The following is a 16,629-nucleotide window of genomic DNA, read 5'->3' on the forward strand; positions in this document are numbered from 1 at the left end:
CTTTTTAGTGAAACAGCTTTCTGCAAAGTCCTTTTTTTTCATCACCTCACACTTCTACATTCAACTTTTGCACAAAACTTTAATATTGTGGTGTTTTTTTGCAGTTCATACTCTCATTCTAGATGTCTAGTTGTTTTGGATATTGTCTCAAAGTTGCTGATCACCACAATCTGTCAATTAACTAGGTCCTCTGCCACTACCGTCCTTTATAACCGCTACTGTCATCAGTCTTACTCCAGGTTCAATCATTAAATGCCAGGCAGTAACTCAGGCTGTTTCTTCCTTAACTGTTAGTGGAGTAGAATATAAACTGACCCCACATCATGTACAAAATTCTGGAGTATTTTAAGGTTAGTCTCTTTTTCTATACACAATATCTGTTCTATAAAAGCTGTTACGTACCACAGGTTGACAGCAATAAAAAAATATCAAAATGTTTACCTTGTCATCCCTACTTGTAAAATTATCATCAATTAACATGAAACTGAAGTAATTTAAAACCCCTTAAAAACTTCTGGAAGGGTGAATAGCGTTTCTCGAATTTTAAATGTTGCTGAAGTCAAAATGACACAGAACATGCAATAATGTGTTTGTTTTTCAGATACTGTAGGTCTGAAGAGATTTTTTGTATACTTCAATTATAAAAACATTTAAAACATACAAACTTGTGCAATTTTTATTTTAATGAAGATGAGAAGTTCATTAACGAAGATAAATATTTCATTAGATGTTAAATAAAACAAAGAGATTTTTTGGCTTCTCTCAGCACAAAATTCCTTTGAAAGATTAATTAATACATGCAAATTATGCAAATTAGACCCATGCAAATATTTTATGAAGACAATTAAGGGAACCATTAATTACTGCTTTTTTTGCTTCAGTGAGATTCATTCATTTAATTTTAATTTCACTTTAACTGTTTTGATGTATAATCTTGAAGCTAAGAACTTTATCTTTCCTAGTGGGTCACTTAAACTTATAAATTTCATCAAGTGAGCAGCAACAGAAATCTGTAAAGATATTCTCTGGGCTATGTTTAGTATCAAGAGAAATTTTTGACACAATGCACTCCTAGAAACTGCAAAACTGGAAGGGAATGTGAGCTCATTCTTGGACAAGGTTCAACTGCTGGAAAAGCAATTAATTTGCTTTGGCTGTGCTAATATAGGGGAATTAGAAAGTGTGACACAAGACAAATAGAAATAATTAGTTCTCCAAAATGATGTTCTCATTAATATGGTTTGAACAGTAGAAATAAAAAACATTATTGTGGCATGTCTGCATTCTGTCTCTAGCCACAGGAGGTGGAAAAATGCAAGATACAGCATTTTTTCACCTTTGTAGTTTGTATGGTGATGGCATTTATTCTTTATTGCAAGTTTTCAGAAAATACAAATTGCGGACCTGATCCTGTTATCTAAAGCCTAATGCACTTGCATAAAGCATGAGGGATCCCTAGGTTTCGAGACTGTTTTCTTTCTTTGAACATATGAAGCTATAAATATAACTGACTATGCTTTTCACAACAACACACTCAAGCTCCTAAATTGAAACTTTGGTTTCAATATCGTTCATTTAAATCATATTTTTTGATATTCAATATACGAGGCATATTATATGCTTGTTCTGTAGCTTAAGCTAATACAGTAAAAGATTGCTTATCAAAAGAGTTTATGATATTTGCTCCAAATGTGGCAACATAAAAGAATTTTTTTTTCTATAATGTGAATACATATGTATTTATTGGAGAAATATATAGAGGTAGATTTTCAGTTGCTCTCATTCTAAACACTTATAATAGTCCAAATCAGTTTTTCTACAAGCAGTGAAAATCACTTGCTGGTACTCTTCCCAAAAACAGGCTGTTAAAGCTCCCTCAAGAATATTTGCTCACTTATACTCCAAATTTCTGAGCTTGTTGCAGAATTAAAGATAAAGCAACACTGTGTGGCCCACTAAAAATGTTGAACTTTTTTTCCCCCTGTAGGTGGTACACCTGCAGCTGTTTACCAAGTTAAAATTGAAGGCACCTCCTCCCTTTGAAAGTTTGGCTGTATATATACCTTTAATCTGGAATCATAGAGTGCAATGATTTAATTTATTTCTTCTTTCAGTTTCTACAGCATCTGACAGAAATTGAGATTTTTCTCTTTAAATATAATAAGGGGAGGAAAAAAGGGGCCATGCTTAGCTCAATGTTTTTGACAGATGATTGCTACCATTACGAAAATTCTCAAGCGCAACTACCACAGAAGTTTAACAAAAATATCAAAGAAAATTTCTTGAATTCACATTGTAATGGTTTGGTATAAAGAAAATCCTATCTTCAGGGCTATTGATAGGAGAAAATGTAATGAACGAGTTCAACTTTAAGTTAGAACCTACAAACTTTTCCTATTCTATGAATACTCATTTATTTTTTAACATGTATTTGCTAAGTGTCAGTTAAATACAGGGATGAACGGCTAATACTAGTAAAGTGCTGGGAAGGACCCTGACCATCAATTCTTTTGCTAGTCAGTTTTCTTTAGCAAACTTTTACTAAGTGTAGCTGTCTTTAATGATTTCTTCCTAGACAAGTCTTTCAAATCTCCTAGACTCTTGTAGGCTAGCCTTTGATGAAAAGTTTTTGGTATTCAAATATCATTCTCTCTTTGCTAGGATCTTCTTATGCTTCATTCACATGACTAACTTCTTTATCAGTTTGATCTTTTTGGCTTCTTCCTCGACTTTCAGTTTTAGATTCTCAGGGATGCATTCTTCCTCCCATTGTCTCCTTCTCCATGCTTTGTGTCTGAGTAGTCTAATCCACAAATAGAAATCCAGCGTTGAGAACTGACATACGCCTTCATATTCCAAGTCCATTCCCTCCTGTCCAGCCTAAAACTTAAGTCTGCTTTCCTGATTCTCTGTGTAAATATTTAGCTGCATTGACAATCTCAGGTTGGGAAAACAGGTCTGTCACTCCTTCAGAGGCTTCCTCCTCTTCCTCACTACTACTTCTATTAGTCACTATGAACCACTCTTTTAATCTTGTCTGTCAGTTTAAAATCAAGGTCTGTTTGTTGCTTCTGCCTTTTCAATGCAAGAGACTTTAAATTTAAAAAGTCTCAGCCCCTCATTTCCTATCCTTTCTAGCTGTAAATTTGTATGCCGTTTCTCCTCGTATCTTACCTACTAAAGCTTACTTCCATCTGAGTTGTATAAACAAACTCATATGTCAAAAATATTTTCCTAGTCTGCCTCTTTGAATTGTCACTTCTTTTTAATTCCTTCACTGGCTCTTCTCTTGTAACAGCTGGAAACATAGTGCTTGAAAGGTTTTGCCTTACCCTTTACCTCATGCATTACTTGCTATCAAAACACTTCAAATTGGAGTGAGGCTTCCAAATAAGCATCCTCATAGTATTTTTTCTATGCTCTCCACTGTTAAGATCCTCATGTAAAGTTCATAATACTAACACTCTACAATTTCTTCAGGCTTGAAATCTGGATTTATAAATGAACTTGACAGAAAGACCTGAGATACGGAAGAGCACCTGCATTGGGACTGTGATCAGGTTCATGAAAATGAATAACTTCTCCCATATGTGACAATGAAGTCATTTACCAATACAATTGCTAACATCTCACTGTGATCATCTCATCTCAGAAAATATATGCATAAAGCTTTGAGGGAAATTACATTACTTGGCTACATTCCTTTTCTAATTTTTGTTTATCTTGGTCATAAATGGGGATAGTAGTAGGGGATATAGGTAGAGATGATCATATCAAGAAATTGAATGAATACTATGAAGAAGTTCTTCACTGCTAGGGTGGGGGAGCACTGGAACAGGCTTCCCAGATGGGTTGTTGAGTATCCTTCTCTGGGGACATTCAAAACCCACCTGGATGAGTTCCTGTGTGACCTACTCTAGGTGGCCTGCTCTGGCAGGGGGGGTGCACTAGATACCCTTCTCTTCCAACCCTTAAGATTCTGTGATTTGTGATCTGTGATCATTGCTGGTGTGAGATGGGTTTAACTCATAGAAGAAATGCATTCAATACTCTTTCATATTAAATGACTGGCAATTCCTTTCCTTCTTGCTGTTGCCATAGACTACTCAGGGATATATTTGCATTTGATTACTCAGATTTAATTTAATGTTACATATTCTTTGTCTTTTTAGCCAAATCATTGAAAGGAAAAGACGTAGTAATGCATGCATCTTTAGTCTTCAGCTCCTGAAGTACAGAAAACTGATCCTGGTTTATCTTCACTTCTACGTGTATAAAAATACAACTGGTATTGAACCTGTCTGTATACCAGGAAGCTGAAGAAAGAAATTCAGTGGAGTTTTGGGGTTAGGAAGCTGACAGAATGGACATAAATTCAATTCAATCCATTCCCCTTTACTTTAGTCTAGCTTCAAACCTTTTAAACATCATTATTTTACCAAATTGGTTATGTTTATGTAGAACTAACAGAAACTAGAGTTCATGTCAGATCTTTTTTATAAAAGCTGAACACATAAGGCCAACTTGATATGTAAAAGGCAATCATACCAAATCAAGTAATAATGAAATAATGCTAGGCAATATACATTATATTTTCAAAGCTATGTCTAACGAAGACTTGAAAACACTCACACCAGGTGCACTTCGTCACTACCTTGATATTCACAGAGGTCAGCCATCAGTTTGCGCAAGTGCAGAGCAAGAGCAGATGATGTGTTATGTGTATTCTGTTAGCATGAATTTTTGGGACATAAATTCTACCACCAATATTGAAGTGAGTAAATTCCATCTAGTTTTCCATATGTCTACACTATGAGAAAGCATGAAGGAACATATAAAAGGGAGGGCAAAAACATGAAGGGCAGAATAAAAATTTTAGCTCTTGCAAGATTTAAGTTCATTCCCTGATCTACCGCAGATTTCCAACATCCCCTCTCTGATATAAAGATAATTGCTTTGTTCTGCATCACAGGAGTATTTCCTGATGTGAAGATAAATCCATCAAAGACTGCAAAGTTGTTCAGATATTGCAAGGATAACATTCCTACCAGCTTTCCCGTTACTCTGGACACAGCTGAAAAGAATTTATCTGAGACAGACCACAAGACTGCAAACTAGAACCGGGAAAATAAACAAGCAAGTAAACAAATAAATATATATGTATTCTAAAATGTATTCTAAACTAATTCTAAAACTTATCGTAATAGAGGAAGAATATTCAGAAAATAAGCAATTTAAGAGACCGTGGGCCAGTGAATTTTTGGTAGATTTACAAAATTTGTGATTTCTTATTAACAAAGTAAATGATTCTATGACTCTATGATTATAAGGCACATGAAAAAAAGTTCTGGACTGGCATAAACAGGGCCCTTTCTTGACCAAATGGTGGCTAAATCACATTCAGCCCAAAAATCCTATCTTTTTGAAAGTCAGGGGTTTGGACTTCTTTAAAAAAAAATGACAATCACTTTTTTTTCCACAGCTTACATCTTCATATCTCCGTGAAATGCTACATAAAACAGAAGTTAGTCCATAGGTAACAGGAAAGCAAGGTCTAGAGACATAATCTCATGAATGTTTGTGTGTTTCCACTAAAAATGCTAGAAGAAGAGTGGCACAGGCCTTCCCTTTGGAATTAACATAGTAATAAATATCTTTTTATTCAAAACATGTAATAAGCTATATATTTCCATTTAATATAACCCAAGAATGAATTTTTTCAAAGGTGTTCTGAATGAGCAAAAAGCACTTGATTCAAAATCTGATGTGATTTGAGTCAAACTTCTCTGTCCTGTGTGACTTCCAGGTGCTGCTCCAGAAAAGTCTGGATCTTCCATAGGCATAATTATATAGAGTTAAATCTATACCTTGGAGCATCTCAGACCGCACTAGTAACCTACTTGTGGAAAACCAAATAATTTTTAAACAGTGTAAAAACTAACATTACAATAGCAACACCTTAACTTCTGTCTGGAAATCTTGTTTCAGACATGCAGGGATGAGAGGGGAAATTGATGATGACCTTACTTGGTAGACTAGCTCACATGGCTTGCTAAGAAATTTTCTTTTCCTTTTTGATGCAGGCAATGGCTGACAACTCAAAAACAGTTGCTGAACATGATGGTCACTGTTCATATTTAATGTTTTAAATCTGAATGAAATTGAAATTAAAGATTTGAAATCTAATCTGGATTTGATGTTTCTTTTTACCTACCCGTGCTGTAGTACTTTTCAGGAAGAAGACACGTATCTCCTTGTCTAATGGATTTCCTCCCACGTATGCTAAGTGGATAAAGTAACTTAGCAGCTACCAGTTTGTACTAGTAGTTCTCTAAAGCACCATACTTTTAGCAGAACTAAAAATTATTACTGTTATTCTGGCATAAGAGCTGTCTCCCTCCTGTTTCACAGGACAAGTAACAACATGAGAAGCACAACTGTTTAAAAAATCTCGAACAATTAAATATTTTGAGTCTGTTGATGGTGAAGCCTTAATGATTTCATAGAAGAATGCAACACTAATAATAACAGATATAGAAACATCAGATCTTTTTTTAATCTCTGTAGTAGTTTAAAAACTGAATACCAAGAAACAATCCTCGTTCTGATAGACATTACAGCTGACACCAAGCTATTTCGCAGCACTTGTCTAAGGAGTAGTAAATGTGGTTGAGGAGGAAAAAACCAGAAAGAGACAGCTCTCTACACAGTGTAGAGGCAAAGTGATAAACAGAGTCATGATATTTTGCTCCCCAGCTAAAGAAGCAGATTATACTTCAGGTATGAATGAGCATGAAATCCATTCTTTAAAAATCTGTTTCATGATAGGCTACAGAAATAACATTTCTCTGAAATCACAGAATCATAGAATTATAGAATGCTAGGGGTTGGAAGGGACCTTTAGAGATCATCTAGTCCAACCTCCCTGCAGAAGCAGGTTCACCTAGATCAGGTCGCATAGGAACCTGTCCAGATGGAAGAAGGCCAATGGCATGCATCAAGAAGAGTGTGGCCAGCAGGTCGAGAGAGGTTCTTCTCCTCCTCTACTCTGCCCTGGTGAGGTCTCATCTGGAGTACTGTGTCCAGTTCTGGGCTCCTCAGCTCAAGAGGGACACAGAACTTCTGGAGAGAGTCGAGTACAGGGCCACCAAGATGATCAGGGGACTGGAACATCTTTCATATGAGGAAAGGCTGCGGGAACTGGGGCTGTTTAGTCTAGAAAAGAGGAGACTGACGGGGGATCTTATTAACATTTACAAATATCTAAATGGTGGGTGTCAGGAGGCTGAGACATCTCTTTTTTCTATGGTATCTAGCAAGAGGACAAAGGGTAATGGGATGAAGCTGGAACACAAAAAGTTCCACTTAAATATAAGAAAAAACTATTTCACTGTGAGGGTGAGGGAGCCCTGGCACAGGCTGCCCAGAGGGGTTGTGGAGTCTCCTTCCTTGGAGGTAATGTTGCTGTTTTAATAAATTTTCTGTCCTGGTTTAAAGAAAAAAAAGTCTTCTAGTTCTTTCTCTAGAAGAGAAGAAGTTATTTGTTTTTCAGATGAGGAGACTATGCTAGAAACATAAGGTTTACCAGACTGTTCTGGTTTCAGTTACCTTCTGAGGAAGAAGACAAAGGGAATAGAATACTTATGAGAAACCTAAGTAGGTAGGATGGTGGCTTGTAGTGTCCATTCTTCCCAGACAGCAAGGTGGATGAACAAGGTGGGTGACCTTACAAACGTAAGGTAAAATGCATTCATTCTATCCTTTCCTCTTTGAATAACATGAACATGGAAGAGGGAGGGAGTAAAAGATGAACAAAAATGAAACAAGTCTAAACAATTTGGTATAAAATCTTCATAGCCTCTTCAGTGCACAATGTGTTTTATTTAATATTCTTACTGTCCTGAATTCTTCCACTTGACTCTGTTCATGCTTAGTCATTAATTTTACACATAGTTGCTTTAAAAGTGCACTAAAGTACTCTGTTGGAAGAAAGTCTCTGATTGATTAATCATTCATCTCAGTAGAAAAACCATGAACATATTTAATTTCCAGCAGCTTTGTATATATACAGCTATAAAATGAGATGTTAATTGCAATAGATTGCAATTTTAAAGAAAATATGAAAAAGTTTCTGTACGTGTAAATGTTGAATCAGAGGGCTCTACAGGAATACTTTGCAACATATATGCAACTGTTTATTAACTCTATGCCCTTCCTTTGCTTTTTGGGTAACTGACAACAGGATTATGTACCTTCAAGTTTAAAGGTGTAGCTAACAATGACCTATGAACACTATGAAACAATCGTCTATTTATAGGTTACTGCCTGCAATCAATACTGCCTTCTGTTTAAGTTAATCAATGATGTCTTTCATTGATTAGCTTGGGTTGAAAACCTGACAAAGTGCTGGACTCCTGGGCAGGGGGATAGGAAACATTACTGTTTGTTTTCCATGCATTGTAAGATAATTTCAATATTTATTCATGGTCAAGGAAATATGAAACAAAACACATATTCACTGTATGTTTCCTCAATGAGTATTCATATTTCAACAGTAAAGGACAAAAAAACTAGCAAAAGACATCTTAAATGCCTAATGTACAACGTAGGTTTAAAATCAGAACTATACTGGATTGTCTGTCAAGTCAAAAAATCAGTAAAATTAATTTAAATTAGTAATTTAAATTTAAATTTTAATTTTAAAAAATCAGCAAAATTTAAAACTTGTGAGACGGCAAAGCTAGTAAGGCTTACTCTTCTTAGGGGAAATAAAATATTTAAATTGGTGTACAAGGAGAGATACCTGCTCTCTCTAAAAGATATAAAAATTAGAGAACCTATTTTCAGACATACACCTTCTGCAACAATAATGAAATTCAAGGTGGTACAGAAAGATTAATGTTGTTATTTATTATTATGTATATAATTTCATTGAAGTGCATAGCACTGTAGAGATGAATAATAAGTACATGACCCTGACATTAATACAAGGCTCTACTCACTGCAGTCAAAAAGCATCTGAAGTTTAAGGCACTAATCAGAAGGAAAATGAAGCATTACAAATTTGTGTTACTGCAAATCTGAACAATGTTTAACCAGCAAATATTTTAGGAAGAAAACGAAAATAAAACAGAATTGGGTGGACTAAACAAAGGGAGTTAGTAAAGCTGCTTCACTAAATGTCACTGAGAGACAGTAAACTTCTAACAGTTTCCCCCCTTTAACAGCTCGGTCTGAAATTATTTTTTTTCAGCATTAAGAATGACAAAAGAGGAGCGCAATGCAGAAAACACACTGCCCTTCAGCTTGTAAAACTCAACAGTGCATGTGCATACATTTTCACCAATGCATCAATTTCTTTGACACTGGCATGCAGAGAAGGATCAATAACAAGACAGCAGACATCACTCCCTAGTGGGTCACTACAACAGCTTTGCTCCATTTTGCTGTCTTTTTCACACTTTTCTGGTATCCCAGATCACCGCTCTTACCTAGAGGTGCTATAATAACCCTAAGGAGGGCAGTTACATTAGAGACGGTCCTGTCTTATGCCTGCAGTTAACCAAAGTTGTAGAGGTTGAAGCCAGTGGTCTTCAGAAACTTAAAGAATGGAAAACTTACAGAAGAAAGCTGATAATCAGTTAAAAAGGGAAATACAATATCTATCTGTCAGACTGCTGAAAGTCACACCCTCACAACACGTGGTATTTCACAAACACAGACAGACCTTACAACTGTTTTTTATCTTGTAAGCAGAAAAAACCCAACTTTTCCTTGACAAACTAAATGGCAATTATTAGGTTATTTTTCTTTTTTTTTTTTTTGTCTTTCAGTCTGGCCTAATGGAATAATGGTCTAAGTGGTCTAAAAATTAGATCTCAAAAAACCCCTCCACTCCACTGTTTCATTCACTGCTGCTTCATATATTTCCATGGGTCTAGAATAGTCAGCCGTTTGTTTCCATAAACAGCCTAGCTAAGTAGCAGATGTTTCCTTGGGCAGTTATTCAATATATCTAGAAAAAAAAATCCCTTTGCTTTCCAGGCTTCTGACAGCTTTGTTTCCAGCTCCTGACTTCTTTTCCCTGCTGAAATGTTCAACCTTTATAGCAGGCCTGCACAACAGGTGGGCCGTGGGTCTCTTGCAGCTTGAAAAACCATTTGTTTGGCCCATCAGCTGCTGAGAAGCATCATGTAATGTTTGATTTGCCCAGCTGCCAAGAGTCAGCAACAAGATGTCCAGCAGAAAATGTGTATCTCCTAGCTTGTCACCGATCCCTCAGAATCCATGTACCTCCTAGTCAGACACCTGGTCAACCAGCAGACATATATCTCCAGATCATACACACACATTGCCTCACAGGTCAAAGCAGTGGCATATAACGAAAAATTAGGGATATTCAGAAGTAAATTTATTTGGGGAGGGGGAAGTTGAAACAAAGGTGGAAAGAAAATGGGAAAGTAAACATGCAGTGGAAGCTAAAACAGTGTTGAATAGGGTCGGCAGAGGAGTGTGACATGAGAAAGTAAAAAAGGATTTTCATTCTGGAAACAACACGATAAACCCTTCTGAGAATCCTGGCTCTATACTGAACACAAGTACCTTTAAGCTAGAAGTCCCATGTGATAATAAATGAGTAACAACCCATATAAATATTAAGATTTAGAGAAATCAGGACAAGAAGTCTGATGGAGTTAGAACTGGAAATAATTACAGAAAATGTTACTGGGGGAGTGGCTGAGACTGGTTAGACACACAGACAGAAACATAGAAACCAAGGCACTGGAAGACTGAAGGGAAACTAGGAATAAGAAATGGTTGACTTAAGACTGAAGTTGGGTGACCAAGTGATTTGGACTGACTAGACAAGAACAGGACTCAGTGGCTGAGGACAGAAGGAAAGATGGGGGACAGAATATAGAGAGGGCCAGAAAGTCAGTTAAAGTCATCTGAAGTCTCTTAGAGGGAGAAATCTTGACAAGTAACTGGATATGTGGTATACAGAGTATTGTGAGATAGTTATCTGGAGATGTCTAGATCTTGATTAATAAGGATATTAGATATAAGAAGTTAAAATTAGAGATTGTAATTACGACTGAACATAAATACAAACTTGTACTGAAAGATAAGACAAAAAAGAGGCTAGAAACAGATTATTAAATTTGGAAATGGGTATTAGGACTGATAGGAAGTCCAGAGATGAGAAAGAAACAATGATAAGAAAGCTTGATGGAGACACTCTTAAAAGTGATGCAGGTTGCAAGAAAAATAAAAGGAATATCCTATGCCCAAGAGCATGAAATGTATCCCAAGATTGTCTGTCTTTACCTCAGCGAATATCTGTAACACTCCTATGGCAAAACGGTCGTTCTTTAGATCACACTACTCTAAATAAAGTATTACTGTTTAGCAGTTACTTTGTCAGCTTTATCATTGTGAATCTAAAGATTCAAGTCCAGAAGGTTTTCAGATGTCATTTCACAGTGAAATTTCTGACTTTGTAGTTTACTTGTTAAAAAGAAAACCATAGGAAATGGTTACCTAAGACGTTATTCAAATGGTGAAGCAAAACACAAAACTCTTAGTAAATTACAAAATTAAGATTTAACATATGAAAGAAATTGAGATAGTCATTCACAACTCTTCTGTAAAGTATGATATCTAATGATGAAAGTATTATATATGAAGCAAGTATTATATAAAGCATGAGAACACATATTGAGCACTGAAGATAAAGAAAATATTGGATAGATATCCATTTATTTAACTACATCTTTGTCCTTTGCACTGAATGAGACAGGGTACTGTGAAAAATACAGTATCTAATCATATAATTAAAGATTATATCATGATGCATACACAAAGACGATTGAACAAAAGGACGGAAGACAACCTTAATTCTACCATTTCCTAATTTTGGAATGCTTGACTTTACAGCCTTGATAATGGCCTTTTCCAATAAAGTTTTTGATCTCATAAGAAATATCATCACACAATTCCATATGCCTTTGTCCAAGATTTATACATCAGAAATGGAACTGTGCACAAGCTTCACAGAACCACCAAAATACCTTCTCAATGTGGAAGTCTTTCACGTAGCTATCTTTCAAACACAAGTGTAGCAAAAAAGAATCAAGGACTATCATTTACTGAGATTATTACACTGATTTGGCCTGTTGAAAAACAGATTAAATAAGTTTCAAACCTACGCAGAAACCAATTTAGGTTAGGTTTTCAGGCAAATGACTGAAGCTGTATTGAAGCAATTTTTATTAATGTGAAGGGCAGCTGCAGGGCAGATTTACTTTGGCAGTAAAATGCACACACTGAGTTCTTGGTATGGGCAAACTTAAATCATAATTTCCTTCTTGCTCTTCCTCAGTAGCCTTCAAATGCCTGACAAGTAATTTCATTAAGGACTATGTAGTCAGTGTGTTGAGTTGCAGTTGCTTGCTTTCTCTACTCCTGGATTTGCTCAACATCTACATTTCCTGCCTTGTACTTTCTGGGAGGGAAAAAGAGAGATGACTCTGGAATCTTCTATGTGCATGGTAGCTGAGTGGCCCTTTTTCTTACACCAGGAAAGCGTCATCTGAAGCCACTTGAAATTACACTTAACTGAACTGTTAATACAAGTCTACAGAAGAAGAAGAGAAGTAGAAGAAGGTCAGAAGAAAGAGTCAGAGGGAAAGGGCTTGGAAAGCATAAATTCATTTTGCTAAGGGATAGGGAGAGTAAAATAACAGACTGTTGGTGAAAGGCTGATAATGTGCTAGAAGGAAAAAAAGCTGCAACAGAATAAGGAACTGAAGTATGAAATTTCGATTGATGGGCAAAAGGAAGAAAAATATTCATTAGAGGAGAATGCATAGTTAAGGAAAAACTGAAAGAGTAGGACAGGAAAACTTTGAGGACATGCAAAGGGCAAAGTGTCTCTTGGAACACAGACATTTGAGACAAGAAAAAGATGGGTCTGAGAATTCATGGGAACTGAACAGGGTGTTCAGAACAGATTGCCAGCGGAAAATGATGGAGCTGGTTTCAGAAGCAGCTGGAATGATGTCATGTAGAACTTGGAAATTAATTGGAAGAAAGTAGAAAAGGTACAGGTTAAGGCAATCGCTTGAAAACAGGAAAGAAATGGAGAAGGCAAAGAAAATAGCAGCATGAGAGAGACAGAAAATTTGATTAAGGTTCCTATTCTTATCAAGATAGCTTTGAGAGAAAAGCACAAAACAATTTGAGAGCAATTTGGGAAAAATAAGACATGACAGGGACACCATACGAAAAGAATGGTCAATGGGGAAGACAGTGCAGAAGTAGAACATTTTTAGAAGAGTTTAGATAGTATGTAAAGGAAGTGGTGGTTAAATGAACCAAAGATGAATGTACATGACCGAGGAGGGAGTCTACTAGAAGACAGAAAATTGAGAATGTAGAACTTATAGAGGAAAAGAAAAATTAATAATGTAGGCAGGTAAATACATGGTAAATAACAAGGTGAGGAAAAAGAAGTAAATGGAAATAAGAAAGTAAGAGCAGCAGTAAATGTCAGTGTTCTAGTTCTTAGTAAGAGGTCTGATAACAAAACAGTATATAAAAGTAAAACATTATCTTTGCATGGTACCTTTTTGTGTGGGATGAGGGGGTCTTGGGAAACCGGATTGGGAGCTAGGCATAGGCATCTAGTGAACCTACAATATGTATGGAGAAGAGGATAATCTGCTTTATTATTATTTTAAACAGAAGCAAGAAAGAAAACATTTCAAACCAGTGTCTACACCAGTTCCTAATAACTTAGTAACTGTCTGTTAAAAAATATATTTAAGTAAGTCTGAGACCCATAATTAGGTTATTTATTAATATTTGCTAGCATTTTATGGATATTCCAGCAAACTGTTATCTACTCAATATACAAAAACTGCCAAACTCAGCCCTAAAATATCCTGTATTGCTTCTTCTTATAATCTCATGTTAAAACTTCTTTTTATTATCTCTCTCATTTTACAAAAGACTTTACATGAACTAAAAGGAAATCCGAATGACTGCTACGTGACAAATTGCACAGAAGATACCTCTCTTACTGAAAAATGCAATTATCTTTTACACTTAAATGAATGCTATTCCTTATTCACAAAAGTGATAGTTAAAAATATCAACATTAAACAAAACTTCAAGTTGACAAGTATCATTTCATTTACACTAAATAGTAGATAAAATCTTGACTTTTAATTATGATATCCTTGTGTAATGTTTTCTTAAATGCTGAAATTGCACGTTTTATTTCAATTATTTCACTTCCCTGCAGAATGCTGCAGCTTTCCTATCTTTGTTTGCTTAGTTATGGAACTGTATAACATGCTTAATACAGTAAGTTGAAAAAAATTAAAGATTGTGAATAACAAGACTATTATCCCATACCTGCTTTGATATCGGGATACAGATGTATTTTTGAGAGGAATAAGAAAGGCATAATTATTTCCCTATTAAGTATTTTTCCCAGAACCGGACACATGAAAGAGATAGTATTATATACTTAGTATAATCTGTATTGTATATTCTATAATATTTAGAACAATAATACTACGTTATTCTATAGTGTATGCTGGAGTATACAATATACAATTTCCAGATAAAATGTAAGGGCATAACTGAAATTTTGCAAAATTGGAATGTCATGATTTTTGTTGCCCCAATGAAAATTCAAAAAAGTGATGGAAAAGCCCCAGCTTCACCCATTGGAAAGCTTTGGTAGTTTTTTGCAGCTAAATTCCCCAGGAAGCGTACTGAGCATGCTTTATCCTGGTGTTGCAGGAATGAAGCAGTTCCTTTCCTGCAACACTTTCTCCTCATTCCTGCAAACAATTGTCATCCTAAATATTGAAAGAACAGAATGCTCTCAGCGCTTCCCTCCCCGATATCCAAGCAGATGCAGAAGAAACAGAATGTTTACTGAAAGCAGAATGAAGTGTGAGCTTGATGGTCAGGTGGGAGGAAGCAGAGATGTGGTAACAAACAGGAAAAGCTGGTTAATGGGGAGCTCTTGCAATGGCTGGACAAGAGGAGGGTGCAACAGGAAAGTGAAGACAGAGACAGGGGCCTGGAGGTCACTGACAGAGAAAGACTTTGTAATTAAAGAAATGAGTTCAGAAGAGAATGCTGAAAGAAAGTGAAGTTAGGGAAAAAGAAACACAATGTAATGCAGAGCAAAGAAAGAGTGAGGTCAGCTGCTGACAAAAGCTGGGATTTGAGTGAGTAGGAAGAAACTAGGATTAACTGGAACAGAGACACAGGGATATGTGCTAATGGGGGGGACACAGAGAAAAGGGATTTTATGGTAAAAGGGAATCCTCCTTCCAATATTGAACTTAAAGAGTCCTGATGCTTAGCATTACTTGTCAGCTATTTCTTGAACTATTTCTGAAATCTGTCACCTTATAATAGTATAATGACAATAAGCTCCTACAGTTATATTTGTGTTATAGGGTTCCATATTGTGTCAGAACTAAAAGTTCTAAACTGTTGTATGACAAGTAAGCTGAATATATTAAACCATGAGAAATGACAACTCTATTTCTGCTTCTTTTATCCTTTTGCTTAAAAAAACTCCACTCAGCCTGTTTTAATTATATGTTAAGACTGCAAAGTAGAGTCAGGAAATGTCAGAATTAAGGTTGCCTTTGCAATGTGATCCAATATCATGATCAGAATATATCGTGGTCCAGTCTTCAATTAAATAATCACCACTGGATTTTTTTTTAACCTGGACCACCTTGGACAGATGAACCAAGGAAAGTCATCATTACTGAGAATGTTGCCTGTAAATCGTTAATTTTGCTTGTGGCGAATGGAAATGGAAATATATGAAATGAGCATAAATAGGCAGAGGATAGCTGGAAAAGAAAGGATACTCATAGTTAAAACACTGAAATTGATTTCCTATGTAGTTTGAGGTAAGTTCTTCAGAACATGTAGTTCCAAAATACTCAGTAACTATGTGTTGTTCATATTATAAATATCCAGCTTGGTATCTCAGCCCATAACCAAAACTAAATTCAACAGGAACAATTATTTGACTGCACTAAATACATTTGCCAAAAATGCAAAGTATCCTGAAAAATTAGGTCCTTGATACTTGAAAGTTAAGCAAATTGTCTATGACTCTGTTTCCCAGCTTTCAAGTTGGAAAACTCCAAACTTCACTTCCTTGCATGAATGCTCTGAAGATAAAGTAATTAATGTTTGCAAAGAGCTCAGGTACTCTGGTGATTCCCAAGGAATGGTCTCCCAAGAAATTAGAAATCTGTACCAAATAAAATAACAAAATGACATAATGACTGGATTGTTATCATCCAAACAAATTATGTCAAATGGTGCTTTGAATAAAGTCTATATTTTATGGGAAGGAAATCAGGATTCTGCAATAACAAACCTCATAACATGAACCAGCTTCCCAGGCAACGTTTAATCTGGCATATTCCAACTTCCGAGTTATTGACTTTGCAGACATAACTTGCTTTAAAGCTATTTGTTTTCGTTCATATATATGTGCTTGTCTTTCATAAGAACTTATTGCCTCTTTTGTATTTGTTTATGTGCTCAATACTTTAAAAGCTTGTTGACTTTTTA

The 16,629-nt window shown here is 35.8% G+C and overlaps 1 protein-coding gene across 6 annotated transcripts in view; it reads right to left on the reverse strand.

The window, feature by feature from the left end:
* Positions 1-16,629, reverse strand: part of DACH1 (dachshund family transcription factor 1) — a 359,570-nt gene that overhangs the window by 18,032 nt on the left and 324,909 nt on the right. For 2 of the 6 annotated variants that reach the window (XM_061995480.1, XM_061995451.1), the window contains one exon: positions 13,628-13,694. The exons of the other annotated variants lie outside the window; for them this stretch is intronic. In XM_061995480.1, coding sequence (XP_061851464.1) covers positions 13,672-13,694 — 23 coding nt within the window. In that variant the 3' untranslated portion in view covers positions 13,628-13,671. The remainder of the gene's footprint in view (positions 1-13,627; positions 13,695-16,629) is intronic. 6 annotated transcript variants of the gene reach the window in all.

Source organism: Colius striatus, chromosome 1 (genome assembly GCF_028858725.1).
Source record: "Colius striatus isolate bColStr4 chromosome 1, bColStr4.1.hap1, whole genome shotgun sequence".
NCBI classification, from domain to species: Eukaryota; Metazoa; Chordata; class Aves; order Coliiformes; family Coliidae; genus Colius; species Colius striatus.